General features: G+C 46.6%; 1 protein-coding gene across 1 annotated transcript in view; it reads right to left on the bottom strand.

Annotated features, from left to right (window-relative positions):
• The window catches only part of SV2B (synaptic vesicle glycoprotein 2B), a 72,247-nt gene that overhangs the window by 8,960 nt on the left and 45,872 nt on the right, over nt 1–17,415 (bottom strand). Inside the window, exons 3-8 of the mRNA XM_081888550.1 lie at nt 7,330–7,510; nt 5,566–5,717; nt 3,843–3,976; nt 2,671–2,760; nt 1,462–1,572; nt 338–426 (exon numbers count right to left, since the gene is read on the bottom strand). Of these exons, the coding sequence (XP_081744676.1) occupies nt 338–426; nt 1,462–1,572; nt 2,671–2,760; nt 3,843–3,976; nt 5,566–5,717; nt 7,330–7,510 (757 nt within the window). The remainder of the gene's footprint in view (nt 1–337; nt 427–1,461; nt 1,573–2,670; nt 2,761–3,842; nt 3,977–5,565; nt 5,718–7,329; nt 7,511–17,415) is intronic.

The following is a 17,415-nucleotide window of genomic DNA, read 5'->3' as shown; positions in this document are numbered from 1 at the left end:
TCGGTTTGCAGATGGCCCAAGTTCAATCATATCCATCTCCAGGGAGGGGTGGAAAAGAGTCATCTCTAAAAATCGGAAGAACCACTGCCAGTCAGTGTAGACAATATTGAGCTAGAGGGACCCACGGTATGATTCGCCATCAGGTAGCTTCCTTTGTATCAATAGTAGAACAGATTGCCTTGGAAAGTGGTGGGTCCTCCTTTATTTCAGGTTTTTAGCACATGCTGGATAGCCAGCTATGAGGGATGCTGTACTAAGAGATTTCTTGCCAGGGTTGGACTGGATGATCTTCCAACTCTCTGGTTAATAACAGGTTTGTGAATGCCAAGGCACATACCTTAAGGCCATTGAGAACCACACAATTGCCAGGAACAGCGTGTTCATTCTGTACTGGGCTGTCAAACAGTATAGTACATTGTCCATAACCTAAAAGAAAAGGATTGTCCAAAGAATCAGTTACAGAAGAAGTCCTAAGAAATCTAACTTCTAATGTAGCTTATATCCCCTCCAAAAATGAAAAACAAATACCTGTTTGTTTGTGGAAATGGCGAATAATTTATTATGAGAATTTTCATTCAGTGTTTTTACATTGTAGCTAGCTGGCTAGATTCAGTGAAGCAAGATTTATTTATCTCAGGTCCTACATTTGCTATGACATAAATCAACTGAAGCTTGGTTGATTAATCTATGGGGCAATTTAAATAATTTAAAATTGAGGTCACTGTCACAGGCAATTAAATTCTGGTGTATCACTGGAATAGGGAACCAAAAAATAAAATATGAAAGGTACTTTGCCTTAAATATGGTATTAAAGATCTTCCAACAAATATAGTCCTATCCCCCCACTTAACAACAAGTGACAGTGTTAATTATTAATTCCAATGTACACTTACACTGCCAACCTAGCAGTTCGAAAGCACGTCAAAGTGCAAGTAGATAAATATGTACCTCTCTGGCGGGAAGGTAAACAGCATTTCTGTGCACTGCTCTGGTTCACCAGAAGCGGCTTAGTCATGCTGGCCACATGACCCGGAAGCTGTACACTGGCTCCCTTGGCCAATAAAGTGAGATGAGCGCTGAAACCCCAGAGTCGGCCATGACTGGACCTAATGGTCAGAGGTCCCTTTACCTTTACACTTACACTTATTTCAGTATGTCAGGAAGACACCTTTACCGAAGCTGATAATATAACATAATCTATATGCAATTAATCGCTTGGTAAAAACGCAGGTGGTTGAGCCACTTAAAAATCTCTGTTGAGTTGAGAGCCCTACATGAAACCAAATATTTGTTGATTAATAGGCTGGGTGGTCAAAGTACTGCACTCAGATGTAATCAGGAAAGGTTGCAATCCCGTGACCTGTTCATTGTGTGGGCAAGTAGCACAATGACAGATCTAGGCAATCAATCATTACTGGTTGTTGTGTGCATTCAGGTGCCACCACCACCCCCCTCCCATACCTGTTTGAGGGTTGTTGTCACTCTAACAAAAGAACGCTGGTACCACGTCCCTGTAGAACACTGTATTTCAATGAATTCGTCTATCTGCTTTGGAGTTTTTATGTTGGCTACCTGAATAAACAAGAAAAAACAAGCCAAAATATTCAGCCCTTGACTTCACAGCAACCACACTAAGCTTGGTTCTTGTAAGCAATTGCGCAGAAGCAACACAACAAGAGGGTTGCGTCAACCATCACCTGAATAAACACCTCTGCATTCCAGTCCTGAATACGTTTAGTGGAAGGAAGTCCCACAGTGTACAAGGAGGCTTATTCCCAAATAATTGTACATGGGGAAGGGGCATAGCTCAGGGGTGGAGTGACTGCTTTGCATGCAGAAGGTTCAAGGTTTCTGGCATCTCTAAGTAGGCAAGGAAGGCCTTCTCTCAGAAACCCTGGAGAGGCACTGTCATTCAGTGCAGATTATACTGAGCTAGATGAACCAATGTTCTGACTTGGGATGAAACATCTCCAGGTGTTTTGAACCCAGCAGTGACTGGGTTTAGGGATGAGGGAGAAATCTGATTCAGTTTACATTTAAAGGCAGATCTCTCTAATTCTCATTTTCTGAAAGAAACACACAAACTGAAACAGCCATCTTTTGAAATTTGCACATATCTGAATTTTGCAATGCAGTTTGCTAGCCAAATAACATGTACAAAAATGCACATCTTTGTGCAAGCAACATACACAAATGCATTATATTGGGGGAAATTGCTTTACAGAAATGTGTATATTGGGCAAAAATGCATGGGGGGAAATGTATGCATGAGGAGAAATTTGCACTAAAATGCTGGTGAATTTTCACATCATCCTTTTTAAAAAATATATGCAAGGATGATGTGGAAATGTGGCAAAATGTGGAACATAGGACTGGAGAAATGAGAAGCCAAAATTGGCAGATTTGCCCATCCCTAGCTGGAGCTGATGAGAGTTGTAGCCCCAAACATCAGGGTTGGGGAGAACAGGCTCTTCTTGCCTGGATGGCAACCATGTTTGCCAGTTGGAAAATAATCTTGAATTAGAATCTGCATACTGAATCTTTGGGAGAAGAAAGAGGTGGGTCGTGGGCTTTATGCAATGTATATAAAAAACCCAATTAGGTTTAGAATCTTTGACCAAAGTCTCCTATTGAGGGGGAAGTGCATTCCTAGGAAGAAAGCATGCTTACCGTAAACACCCTCTCTGGCTCGCCTTTGGCCCTCATGTTGGTGTCATGGACTTGCTTGAGGATCATCCAGGCTTCGTCGTGCTTGCCTATCTGGAAAGGCCAAAGCAAAGGATGTCAGAAAGAGCGCTTCCTTCAAAAAGTGTTTTTAAGATCCCAGGCTCTTTCTCCCGTTATTCTATGGCTCCATCGGAGGTCACATGGGTTTAACCACGGCCTGAACATTTTTGCCTAGCTGGAACCGGTCCTTGAATTCCAATAATGCCTCTTGCTCACCTGAGTGGAGAGGGGTTTGTGAGTGTGTACAGAAACCAGCTGACTGTAGAAAGGTAAAAATAATATTCACTTGTACCTCTGGCCCTGCCCACCAGTGCCATGAAGAGGACAGTGCTGCTGTTCAACACTGAGCATGTTGTTTTATAACATAATGGACAGCAGAGTTGCTGTCTTCTGGATGGTTTCACACCTGGACCTTTAGCATCAACACAAAATGCATAGCAGGCAAAACTTGGCAGGGAGATAAAGTGATGATGCAGAAAGTTTCCCCTGATTTATGCCACATAATGTGAGAAGGGGTCCCCGTTCTCGCCTTAGCCACAGAGTGCAGCATCCTGAGAAACTCTATGCAAGTTTCTAGGCCTTTTTTTTTTTAAAAAAAAAATTCAATTACACAATTAACAGTGTGATCTAAAGGATATGTACTCAAAAACAAGTCCTATTGAGTTCAGTGGGGCCTACTGCAGGCTGCCTTGCAATGATATAGTTACAGGTAGGTAGCTGTGTCAGTCTGCCGTAGTCGAAACAAAATTAAAAAACTCCTTCCAGTAGCACCTTAGAGACCAACTAAGTTTGTTATTGATATGAGCTTTCGTGTGCAAACATGTATCTGAAGAAGTGTGCATGTGCACAAAAGCTCATACCAATAACAAACTTAGTTGGTCTCTAAGGTGCTACTGAAAGGAATTTTTTTATTTTGCAATGATATGGTAAGCTCAAAATCCTGTACTGACCAATACATGAGAATGAGCCACTGCTCCCAGACCCGAGCAAATGCATTAGGTGTTGCAGTCTATGTCAAACAAATCCCAGTCCTTTTGGTTTCTATTGCTTATAGCATATCCTCTAGAAGAATCTACACAATACAAAGGTCTGTTTTCTCAGACATGTGTTCTTACCTCCAGCAAAAACCGTGGGCTTTCTGGCATGAACTTCAGGGCAACCAGAGACGCGATGCAGGGCAGAGAGCAGACAACCACGAAAACTCTCCAGCTGTGGAAGTGGTAGTTGGTCCCCATACTGAAGCCCCATCCTATAAGCAAGGGAAAGGGGCTATAGTGAGGGATGGAAGACGGCATTGTTTCCCTTTCCACCCTGAATTTGTCCCATGCAGACATGTTTCCGTTCTACTGCGGTTTGTCTTCCCCCATCAACTGCATTATTTGTCTTGCTGCCCACTGTGGCAGATTTATGTCACTTAAGTGATTTGTAATTATGTAAATTACCTGTCCATGCCACAATTCCACCACATTCATTTCAATGCAAGGGAAACACAATGCAAATTTGGGGGGGGGGGCATTATAATCAGTTGCATATAATTTGCTGATGGAAAGCAACCAATTGACAGAAAATACCAGTGGGTCGATTTGCATTCTGGAATACTGGACACAGGGACAAATATGCAAACACCAACAATGTCCTCTTTTTTTCCTGTTTTCATCAGAATTCTCCAATATTCCCAGATGGCAGAGCACATCTGATGTTCCAGGTAGTGAAGGTGCCTCAACAGGGATGCTGGAGGGATGCAAATTCCTGTGAGAAGTCAAGTTACAGGGAACCAGGCAGAGGGCCTTCTTGGTAGTGGCGCCCCCCTGTGGAACACCCTCCCACCAGATGTCAAAGAGAACAACTACCGGACTTTTAGAAGACATCTGAAGGCAGCCCTGTTTAGGGAAGCCTTTAATGTTTGATGCATTACTGTATTTTAATATTTTGTTGGAAGCCACCCAGAGTGGCTGGGGAAGCCCAGCCAAATGGGTGGGGTATAAATAATAATCATCATCATTATTACTATACAAAATGTCATGATCTGCAACTCCTGGACTAATGTTCAAATCGGAACCTAGGTATCCAGGGATTTGAATTTGAGGGATTTGACCTTTTGAATTCCTGTACCAAATGACTTTACCTCATGGACTAATGTGTGAAGTTAGCTATCTAGAAATCCAGCCTTTGCAAATGCAAGGGATTCCTCCTTGATAAGATACCAAATGGCCTAATCTGCCCTTCAAAGGGAAATAGTTGCCTTCCAAATTCTGCACTTCCCCAAACATAGTGACCCCATTCTTAATAGTCTTTGTGTGCCAAAACAGGTGCTTCGATGCAACTGTTTTGGAGAACATGCCCATGTAAAAATATATGAAAGGACAACGTTAAATATGTACATTGAGGGAAATCTGTTTTTAAGAATGCCAATTAACACAGAAATGGAATGGAATTGTGGGTTTCTAAAAAACAATAATGCAAAAGTAAGGTGGACTGGAAATAGATAGATCTGGCCATTCCTTATCCTTGGTATCTTCAGTGAAGAGCACCTCAGGGTGTAGGGCTAGGGATGACCCATGATTGAGACCCTGGGCAGCAGCTGCCAGTCAGAGCAGGCAGTATTGGGCTAGATCAGGCCTTGTGGTATTCATGAGGTATCACTGGCTTAACTCCCATCAGCCAATGATCTGACTCAGTATAAGCATTCCTAGACCTAGGCTTTGCTAAGTATGGCCCCACCTCCCAGTCCCATCAGGTGTAAGGGAGCATCGCTGTTTAGACAGCCAGCAAATCCTCAGCCTGAATGCCACACATGGATAAAGGCCAGGGATGCCATCTGAATCCAGAGGTGATTACCGTAATGCGGGATGATGCTCCAGGCCATGATGGAGGCGTAGAGGGCTCCAATCATCCAGAACATGCAGAGCCAGCTCAGATGCTCTCCTCTCTTCTCACGAGACAGGAATTCGGAGAAATAGGCAAAGACAATGGGGAGAGTCCCTCCAATTCTGAGGAAGCAGGTGAGGTGGGAGAACAGGCAGGAAGAATGAAAACCAGGCCAAAGTGTTGCTCTTAATACATTCAGCCCTGAATAGCTTCAGATCAGTTTACCTAGGGCTTCCATATGCCCGGAATTTCCTGGACACAGCCAGGCTGAAACCCTGGAGTCCAGATTTTCACTTTTTGAAATAGGGCAAATCTAGTTCACCTGTGTGGTTGTACAGTGGTGCCCCACAAGACGAATGCCTCGCAAGACGAAAAACCCGCTAGACGAAAGGGTTTTCCATTTTTCGATGCGCTTCGCAAGACGAATTTCCCTATGGGCTTGCTTCGCAAGACGAAAATGTCTTGCGAGTCTTGCGATTTTTTTCGCTCCACCCCTTTTTCTAAGCCGCTAATACCCTTTTAGCCGCTAAGCCGCTAAGCCTTTAATAGCCGCTAAGCCGCTAAACCGCTAATAGCGCTAATCCTCTAAGCCGCTAATAGGGTTGCTTCGCAAGACGAAAAAACCGCTAGACGAAGAGACTCGCAGAACGGATTATTTTCGTCTTGCGAGGCACCACTGTATCACCTTATATATGCCCACTTGACCACTGGGACTGGCCTTGTTAGAAGTGCCATGTAATACTCACTCTACATTTGCAAGAAATTGTGGCAGCACCTACCCTTCGGAACCCCCCACCTAGAATGATTAATATATAGCACAGTCGGTATAGCACGAGACTCTGAATCTCAGGTTGTGGGTTTGAGTCCCACACTTGGCAAAAGATTCCTGCATTATAGGGGGTTGTACTAGATAACACTGGGGGTTCCTTCCAACTCTACAATTCTGTGATTCTATTGATGTCAGACAGGTGCCTTCACTGTACTCTTTATGCTGCCTGCTAAAAACATCTTTGGTTAGGCAAGCCTATCCTGGTGGGTAGAATGTTCTTGGTCTACAAAAATGTGGAAGGAGGGGACCACTTGCAAGAAAGGTGGAATATAAAGGTAGTAATAGATACATACATTTTGTGTGTGTGTGATGTAGTAATAAATCTAAACTATAAATTCATACAAACATAAATGCAGGACTAGCATTGGAGCCTAGACCTCAGATGCTGTTTTGCTGGGGTGGGGAATTCAATCCCATACCAGCAGATTCAAGTTGCGCAATTAAAGATGGTTTGTGCCACTTCCATGAATAAAAAAATCAGGAAGTGATATGGAAACGTCCTGGAAAGTGTGAGACGACAATGGCTTAATGCAGCCTAGCCTTCTCACAAGCAAATCAGAATGAGTGATCAATAAATGGCTTGTCTGGACCAGCAGGTGAAGGAGGATTCAATTCTACTGGCTGCAGAGATGTGCTTCCCTCTTGCTTGAGTCTGCTTGCCCAGTGCATTCCCTGTGTGAAACTGCCTGCCTCTTTCCTGCCCAATGGCCCACCCATTCACAGCCCCAGATTGCTCCAGGAAGCCCGACCCAGGGCGATCAAATGCTATTGCCTCCCAACCCAGCCAATATCCAAATGCCACAAAATGGACCTGATTTAGTTTTGAGATTCAGGCCAATCTGATACAGAGACCTATTCGTTAATGCAAGCTGGCCCTTTCCCAAGCTGGGCGCTGTGTAACTTACCCGAAACCAGAGATAAGGCGACAGAAGAGGAAGAATCCATATCCCTGTACAAACGAGGACAGGAACGCAAAAGATGCATTGATCGAGAGAGACAGGATGAGGCATTTCTTCCGGCCCAGTTTGTCTGCCAGGCCACCCCACATAATAGCCCCCAGCATCATGCCCAGGTAGACAATCAGTCCTGTGGGAGAAACAAAGACAAAGGGGAGGTTTTAAAAAAGAGAGAAGAAGAAGTGAACCTACTTCATTCCAGACAAAGCAAAGCAAAACAAGACAAAAATCAGATATATGTAGCCATGTTGGTCCAGAAATATGGATAAGGGAGAGATTTATTTGTTGGCACATTATTGGAAAATGACTTAATTTGCATATAGAATAAGAGAACAAGAAGGAGATACCTTTAAAGAAGATTGGAAAATGCTTATTGAATATATGGGGGGTTGTGTACATTTGAAAACATTGGCAGCATTAAGATAAATTCAACAGTGTAAACAAGTTTTGATGGATGTAATAATGGAATACTGAATGGTTTAGTTTATGTAAAATATGCAGAGATTTATGATATGAAAAATGAACCATGGACGGAGAAGAAAGGAAGTCACTGATACTTTAAGGTTGCTTAGATGAATATTTTAAATTGTAAAACAGAAAATTTAATAAAAATTATACACACCAAAGAGGAAAATGACTTAATTTGTATCTAACCAAAGCAATATAGCTATCTCTTGAAATTCTGGAGTTTGCAAGGTAGTCCTCCAACTCCCCAAATTGCATGCAAAATAGTTAGGGGGAGATGCACAGCAGTGTATTAGTGATAAGGGTGTTGCATAAATATTAGGGGAAATTGCTTGCAAAAATGCAAATATATTGTGCAAATGAAAAATTTGCATGAAAATGCACACTTTAAAAAAATAATAAGTAAAGCAATGCAGAAAGGGTGCAAACTGAATTTAAGACTGGAAAAAAAGAAAAACTGAAAGAAGCCAAAATAGTCAGAGCAGGCCTGCTAGGTAGGTGCAGAGGGGAAGGGAGGAAATGGACTGGGTGGTGGTGGTTCCGGCTAGGGCAGGGTGTTTGTGTGTGTGTTGTGGGCAAGCATGAATCTGCCCCTTGAGGGGAAAATTTGATGGTTGGAGGGTATGCATTCACTGCTCCACCCCCTTTTGCCTCTGCCCCCACCTATCACTGACATGTTGCCTACCTGGGAAGTTGTCTATCAGGGGGAAGTGGCCCTCATGCTGAAAACATCTTCCTATCCCTGCTTTGCATGCAGAAGTTCCCAGAATATGGGAATCCTGGGTAAAAAGGATGTTAGATTGCAAGACTCTGCACCCGAGACTGCCATGAGGTGTTGTGAACTGCAAAAAATAGAAGTGCCACATTTATTGGGCAAATGGACTCGAACAATATAAGGAGGCTTCATGTGTTTATAAGGGACTGGACTTCCAGACTGATGAAGCATTCTGGGTAACCTGCAGAAAGCCCAATGAGATGTGTGTATGACTAGGAGTGGGCCTGTGTATGTCCTAGTGATTGTAGTGGTGCCAAGGCTCACATAGGGATGGATCAGTCAGTTTCTATTATCTCCATTTCTGCAGCCATTTGCGTTTTCCCTTCTGAATTCTTACAAAAATTCATCACGCTTCAATTTCTCCTCATACGCCTCTTCGTATGCATTTAGCTAATGTGCCCTGATATGCCCATTTTTGCAAGCAATTTCCCCTAAAATGATGCATTTGGGTATGTTATTTTTCACAGATATCCCACGCTACGTGCATTTTTGTACACACTGGCTGGAGAACAGCATTCCCAAACACAGAGAGGTGCTAATTTCAAAGGACAGCTGTGTTTCAGTCTGTGTACTGGTTTGAGAAGTGTGAATGCAAACAAAATCACATTTCTCCTTCGGCCCAAGTGTTAACTGCATAGACTTTCAGCCTGAGTTCATCTCAGCTCCGAGTGAGATTACGTACCCACAAGAGGGCGCTGCGAGCTGAGTCATCAGCGATGCCTTGCCTGACTAGTTGTTGCTACACTCAGAGAGATCAGAAATGCCGTGAGCCTCAGGCGGCCTAAGCAGCTTAAGGGCGCACGTGTCCTCTGTACGTGCCACCAGTGACGGGGGCAGGTGTTTGGCATCTTAGCCCTGCTAACTCATCCCAGTGCAACTGGTGCTGCAGGAAGATCAGCAGGGGAAGAGAGTTCAGTAGTGTTGAAAACCAGGAGGTGGGAGTTTAAAAAGGGATGTTAATATGTCTCTTTGTTTCTGTGATTGGATGGCAAGCAATAATTTTAGGTGTTTCTGATGGATCCTGGAGAGGGGAGAAAATGTTAATGTTGAATCAGTTGCTCGGAAAGATTACCAAGTTCCTTCCTTCAACGCTTCCCTATTAGATCTTTGATTTTGGAAAAAGTGCTAAAGTGGGGGGGGGGGCAGACTGTAGGAATGGGTGCAAAATTCAATTTCCCAGCAATCACATCTTCCTTCCTTCTTTCTAGCTGGTCCTCAGGTCTATAAAGATACCCATGAATGTAAAATGGGTGAGTAATTCCCGGTGGGCCAAATCCTGATCTTTTCCAGCCTGGTGGTCCAGCATTGACAGGTGGGCAAGAACACTTGCCTGCCAATCATCTGACATTATAATGATGCCAGGTGATTGATTGGTAGCTTGATCCCACCCACTCACCTTTCAACGTTGGCCCTGGGTGGTGAGGTTCAGGCAAACCCCCCCCCCCCATTTAGATGTGCGTGACTGCACACATGCACATCGCGCAAAAAATGGAAGTGACCTGAAGATGTCACAGAAAGGGTAGAAACAGGTGGCGACGAATCAGGGTGTTTGCAGGTGGTGGTGGGGATGAGTGTTCAGAAACCTGGGCTCTCACTTGTGGGGTGCCTCAGGGTTCTGTCCTCTCCCCCATGCTTTTTAACATGTACAAGAAGCCACTGGGACAGACCGTCAGGGGGTTTGGGCTGGGTGTTCATCAATATGCGGATGATACCCAGCTCTACCTCTCTTTTAAATCAGAACCAGTGAGGGCAGTGAAGGTCTTGGGTGAGTGTCTGGAGGCGGTTGGAGGATGGATGGCGGCTAACAGATTGAGGTTGAATCTTGACAAGACAGAAGTACTGTTTTGGGGGGACAGGAGACAGACAGGTGTGGAGGACTCCCTGGTCCTGAATGGGGTAACTGTGCCCCTGAAGGGGTGCACAGCCTGGGAGTCATTTTGGACTCACAGCTGTCCATGGAGGCGCAGGTCAATTCTGTGTCCAGGGCAGCTGTCTACCAACTCCATCTGTTACGCAGGCTGAGACCCTATCTGCTCACAGACTTTCACCAGAGTGGTGCATGCTCTAGTTATCTCCTGCTTGGACTACTGCAATGTGCTCTATGTCGGGCTACCTTTGAAGGTGACCTGGAAACTACAAATAATCCAAAATACAGCAGCTAGGCTGGTGACTGGGAGCAGCCGCTGAGACGACATAATACCTGTCTTGAAAGACCTACATTGGCTCCCAGTATGTTTCCGAGCACAATTCAGTGTTGGTGCTGACCTTTAAAGCTCTAAACAGCCTTGGTCCAGTATGCCTGAAGGAGCATCTCCACCCCCATCCTTCTGCCTGGACACTGAGGTCCAGCACCGAAGGCTTCTGGTGGTTCCTTCACTGTGAGAAGTGAAGTTACAGGGAACCAGGCAGAGGGCCTTCTCAGTAGTGGCGCCTGCCCTGTGGAACGCCCTCCCACCAGATGTCGAAGGAAAAAACAACTACCAGACTTTTAGGAGACATCTGAAGGCAGCCCTGTTTAGGGAAGCTTTTAATATTTGAAGGACGATTGTATTTTAATATTTTGTTGGAAGCTGCCCAGAGTGGCTGGGGAAACCCAGCCAGATGAGTGGGGTATAAATAAAAATTTATTATTATTATTATTATTATTATTATTATTATTATTATTATTATTATTCAGTGGTGTTTCAAATATACACATGATTTCACTTAAAGGCAGCCCTGTTTGGGGAAGTTTTTAATGTTTGATGTTTTATTGTGTTTCTAATATTCTATTAGGAGCTGCCCAGATGGGAGGGGTATTTATGTATGAATAAATAAATAAATAAGCAAACAAGCATGCAGTGCCTTGGAATGTAACCCCTGCATAAATGGGGGGTTGCCTGTACTGCACAAGCTCCATTGAACTCCCCATGGATCAGCTGCAATTCCAGCCTGATTTCTGCAGGGTGTGGGTATGCTTGGCAGCTCTGAGCAGGAATTGGCTGGTGTGCCCAAACCAAGCAAGATTGAACTATGGTTACCAGATGTCCCCATTTCCTGGGGACAGTCCCCGGATTTGTGAATAAGTCCCCGGACAAACTCCATCCCTGGAATGTCCCCGGATTTCATCTAATGTCCCTAGGAAATGCAGCAGCGGCGGTCTCAGCAGCCCGGAACAGTTAGCTCTGGCTGGCTTCAGGAGCTGCTCGGAAGTCCCCATATGATGGTGGTGCAGGGGCTCTAAGATGCAGCTTCCGGGCTGCCTCCACCTTCCCTGACCACAGCAACTAAACTGTGAAGGGAGGCTTCACGCTGCCTATCAGAGCTTGCGTGCAAGCAGGAGGGGGCAGGGACCTCTCAGTTAGGCAATGGGAAGCCTCCCTTACCAGCCCCGCCCCCTCCTGTTTGCATGAAAGTAGGAATGGGATTGGGGCTGCTCCGATGGGAAGGGAGGCTTCGTGCTGCCCAAGCCTCACCACCGCCACTGCCGCTCTCAGCCCTCCTTCTCCGTCTTCCATGCCTGACCCACCGCGCACCGCCTCCCCACCACCACTGAAGAATCAACAACTCAGGGGCTGCCCAGACTCATGGAGAAAGGTCGCCCCTCTGCCTCCGCCATTGCTGCAGCATCAACACCCGAAACGTTATTGATTGATTGATTGATTGTGTGCCGAGATTCATTGAAAAAAATCTGGTAACCTTAGACTGAACTCCCTGCATACCTGCTGATTTGCAGTGGGTGGGATGGGACAACCTTGTTTTCTTCAGCATTCATACATGCCAGCCAGTTTCCAGCAGGAGCTCGCTGGTGCACCCGAACGGAACAGGAATGAACAGCCTGTGCATCAGGCAATGCATGGGGTGGAGGTGAGGAGTTCAATCATGTTTTCTGCAGCCACATTGCTACCTGCTCCACACCTGATGTTTCCTGATGCATCATGGGCCAAATGGGTTGGCCTGGAGGGTCAGGTTTGGCTGGTTGTGTTGCCCACCCTTACTCTGCATCAAATGCTGGCTTTGGAACGAATTCAGTTCTCCTGACTAGTCAAAAATTCAAACCCAAAACGCTTTGCTAAATTAAAAAGCAATGCAGTAGAACAATAATAATATATAAGAGAAACAGTGGATGATTTCATAACAAAAGCCTTTAAAGCTCATGGTAATCAGACCTTGGAGAAATCCATAAATACTGTAATTTCTCCTAATAAGAATGTAAGCAAATCCCTTCATAGTGAATCACACAGTATTTAAGCTTTTCAGGATGTTGGCAGCAAGCCAGCTGCAGTTCCCTTTCATTTATTCATTATTCCACTTTTTTTCCAAGGGGATTGTTAGTCAATGGATTGATCATGCATGCAACTATAGACGACACACAAGCAAACACATCCATTACAGAGTGTACTCTGCAATGAGATCTTGAAACCCAATTCACAGCTGGTTTGTAAGCTGTATGCATAAAAGGGTCCTGATCACTGTATGGATTATTGGACCCTGGGGATTGGCAATTGGCAACCCTCAAGCTAAATTCAGCCCTTGGGGAGATGCCATCTGCCACTTGTCCCTCTCCCTATTGAAGTGGCCAGCCGTCATTGCCGTTTGGTGCTTCTTGAATGTCTTTTTGAGAAAACAGGGTGCTAGATTAGATGGGCCTTTGCTCTGATCCAGCAGCCAGGCTCTTCTCATGTTTATGTGCCAAAACTCCATTCCTCAACCTCTGCCCCAACCCCTCTCCAATACAAGGATAGTGGCCCACTGGTCAGGGCTGTTATAATAATAATAATAATAATAATAATAATAATAATAATAATAATAATAATAATAATAATAATTTATTATTTATACCCCGCCCATCTGGCTGAGTTTCCCCAGCCACTCTGGGCGGCTCCCAATAAGTGTTAAAAACAGTACAGCATTACATATTAAAAACTTCCCTGAACAGGGCTGCCTTAAGATGTTTTTTGAATGTCAGGTAATTCTTTATCTCTTTGACATCTGATGGGAGGGCGTTCCACAGGGTGGGCGCCACTACCGAGAAGGCCCTCTGTCTGGTTCCCTGTAGCCTCACTTCTCGCAATGAGGGAACCGCCAGAAGGCCCTCGGCGCTGGATCTCAGTGTCCGGGCTGAACGATGGGGGTGGAGACGTTCCTTCAGGTATACAGGACCGAGGCCGTTTAGGGCTTTAAAGGTCAGCACCAACACTTTGAATCGTGCTCGGAAACGTACTGGGAGCCAGTGCAGATCTCTCAGAACCGGTGTTATGTGGTCCCGGCGGCCACTCCCAGTCACCAGTCTAGCTGCCGCATTCTGGATTAATTGCAGTTTCCGGGTCACCTTCAAAGGTAGCCCCACGTAGAGCGCGTTGCAGTAGTCCAAGCGTGAGATAACTAGAGCATGCACCACTCTGGCGAGACAGTCCGCGGGGAGGTAGGGTCTTAGCCTGCGTACCAGGTGGAGCTGGTAGACAGCTGCCCTGGACACAGAGTTAACCTGCGCCTCCTGGTCCTTCAGGGGCACAGTTACCCCATTCAGGACCAGGGAATCCTCCACACCTGCCCGCCTCCTGTCCCCCAAAAACAGTACTTCTGTCTTGTCAGGATTCAACCTCAATCTGTTAGCCGCCATCCAACCTCCAACCGCCTCCAGGCACTCACACAGGACCTTCACCGCCTTCACTGGTTCTGATTTAAAGGAGAGGTAGAGCTGGGTGTCATCTGCATACTGATGAACACCCAGTCCAAACCCCCTGATGATCTCTCCCAGCGGCTTCATATAGATATTAAAAAGCATGGGGGAGAGGACAGAACCCTGAGGCACCCCACAAGTGAGAGCCCAGGGGTCTGAACACTCACCCCCCACCACCACTTTCTGGATACGGCCCAGGAGGAAGGAGCGGAACCACTGTATGACAGTGCCCCCAGCTCCCAGCCCCTCTAGACGGTCCAGAAGGATGTTATGGTTGATGGTGTCAAAGGCCGCTGAGAGATCCAGCAGAACTAGGAAACAGCTCTCACCTTTGTCCCTAGCCCGCCGGAGATCATCAACCAGCGCGACCAAGGCAGTTTCAGTCCCATGGTGAGGCCTGAATCCCGATTGGAAGGGATCCAAATGGTCCGTTTCCTCCAGGCGTGCTTGGAGTTGTTCAGCAACCACCCGCTCAATCACCTTGCCCAAGAATGGCAGATTTGAGACTGGGCGATAGTTGGCCAAATTGGCCGGGTCTAAAGATGTTTTTTTAAGAAGCGGTTTAATGACCGCCTCTTTCAGCGGGTCTGGGAAGGCTCCCTCACAGAGGGAAGCATTCACCACCCCGCAGAGCCCATCGCCCAGCCCTTCCCAGCTTGCTTTTATTAGCCAGGATGGGCAAGGATCAAGGAGACAGATGGTCGGTTTCACTCGTCCAAGCAGCCTGTCCACATCCTCGGAGATAACAGATTGGAATTGATCCCATATAACAGGACCAGACAGAACTCTAGCACTCTCCCGCCCTGGCCCTGCTCCCATGGTGGAGTCTACCTCCTTCTGAATCTGAGCGATTTTATCTGCAAAAAACTTTGCAAAAGCATTGCAGGAGATCTTGGGGTCCCTACCAGGCCCCGGTGGTACAGGTGGTTCCGATAAACTGCGAACCACCTGAAAAAGTCTCCTGCTGCTGTTTTCTGCAGATGCAATGGAGGCGGCGAAGAAGGCCCTCTTCGCCGTCGCCATTACCACTTGGTAGGCTCGACGTTGAGCTCTAACCCGTGTCCGGTCTGATTCAGAATGAGTTTTCCGCCACCGGCGCTCTAGCCGTCTCAATGATTGTTTCATCACCCTCAGCTCCGGGGAAAACCACGGGGCTGTCCGGGCTCCATGCAATCGGAGAGGGCGCTTCGGAGCCAGACAGTCAATTGCCCTGGTTAGCTCTGCATTCCAGCGTGCCACCAGGGAATCAGCTGAAAGGCCATCAGCTTGGGATAAAGCATCCCCTACCACTCTCTGGAAGCCAATTGGATCCATTAAGTGGCGGGGGCGGACCATCCGAATCGGTCCCACCTCCCTGCGGAGGGGAAGGGTTGCGGAGAAGTCCAGTTGCACCAGGAAGGGATCTGACCATGGCACTTCTTTTGTTTCGCTTTTAGTTAATGTCAGATCACCGACATCCGTAGAGGTAAACACCAAGTCTAAGGCATGTCCGTGGCTATGAGTTGGGCCAGACTTATTCAGGGACAGCCCCATGGAGGCCATGCTTTCCACGAAGTCCCGAGCGGCCCCTTGTAAGGTCGTGTCGGCATGGATGTTAAAATCCCCCAGGACAACCAAGCTAGGTGTCTCCAGGAGCATATCCGCCACGACCTGAAGCAGCTCGGGCAGGGAATCCTTGGTGCAGCGGGGAGGTCGGTACACCAGTAGGAATCCTGTACTGCCCCTATTGCCCAACTTCCAGAACATGCACTCAGAAAACTGGGTCTTCCCAATAGGACGCCTGGTGCAGACTAATGACTTCCTAAAAATCACTGCAACCCCCCCCTCCCCGCCCACATGACCTGGGTTGCTGTGCGTAAGAGAAACCTGGTGGGCAAGCAGCGGCAAGGACAGGCCCATCTGCTTCATCCAACCAGGTCTCTGTCACACATGCCAGGTCAAATCCTCCATCCACAATCTGGTTTACTGGGTGGGTGGGGACACTGGTGTCCTCCAGATGTTGAACTCCAGATGCCATAGTCCCAGACAATTAACCATCCTGGCTGGGACTGATGGGAGTTGGGGTCCAACAAGCTCTGGAAGTCCAGAGGTTTGTCTCCCTTGGTTTGTTGCAGTTTGCTTTGTGTGATGCTTCTGGCTTAACCCCTTAGGCTTTCCCCCTACACACACAACATGAAACTAAACCAAAGTTTGCAAATTCATCCCTTGTTACTCATCCTTTCCCCTCCTTCTTCTCCCTCCCCTACTGTTGAAAAATAAAATGTAAGTACCTTGGGGCAGAGACAAACACCTATTGCTTGTCCTACTCTGTCAAACACTGTCAACAGTGAACTGCCGTGCACAAAATATAATTATGTGAAGAACCTTTTTCAGTTAAGACAGCTGCTGGGAGCTGTTGCCCAATGTATCTGGAAGGCACCAGACTGGGGAAGAGCTGTACAGAAGCATCACCTGATGCCATCAAGGAAGTTCATGCATTCTGCCTGAGTTCACGCTCTTGCTCCCAGATTAAAAACTGAACGGCCAGGCTGGATAAATTGCTTTCTGCAGAGAAAATCCAACTTCCCAGCTGTTCATCCTAAGCTCCTTAAAAATGGAACAACACACAAACGTATCTGATCCAGTGAGCCAACCCATCCATTTTGCTTTTAACAAAAGAACACATTCTCATTCAAACACTAATGTGCTTCCCTGGCAGTCTATGTAGATACTGTCCAGGGTTGTTGTCAAGGAATGTGTGTGTAGGGGGAAAGTCTAGGGAGCCTGGGTCTTTTGTACAATCTTCAGCCCCTTCCCCTACTTGTGGGCTTCCCACAGCCACTTGGTGATTATAGGATGCATGAATAGATGGGTCTTTGGTTTGATCCAGCATGGCTCTTCTTATGTTCTTGAAGTCCCAGTTCAAGTCCTGACACCTCCAAATAGGGCGGCAGAGGTCACTGTCTGAAACCCTGGAAAGCCCCTGTCCCTGGGAGGGTTATCAACATCTGGTGCTTTCCAGATGTTGGGCTTCCAACTGCCATCAGCTCTAGCCAGCATGGCTAATGCTAAGGGATGCTTGGAACTGGTGTGCCACAGCATCCGGCTAGCTCCATGTTGGCTATTCCTAGTTGGACCAGCGGTCCAATTCAGT

The sequence above is a fragment of the Podarcis melisellensis genome, assembly GCF_964234715.1.
Source record: "Podarcis melisellensis genome assembly, chromosome: 14".
Classification (NCBI taxonomy): Eukaryota; Metazoa; Chordata; class Lepidosauria; order Squamata; family Lacertidae; genus Podarcis; species Podarcis melisellensis.
This window is presented reverse-complemented; position numbering and strand designations above follow the sequence as displayed.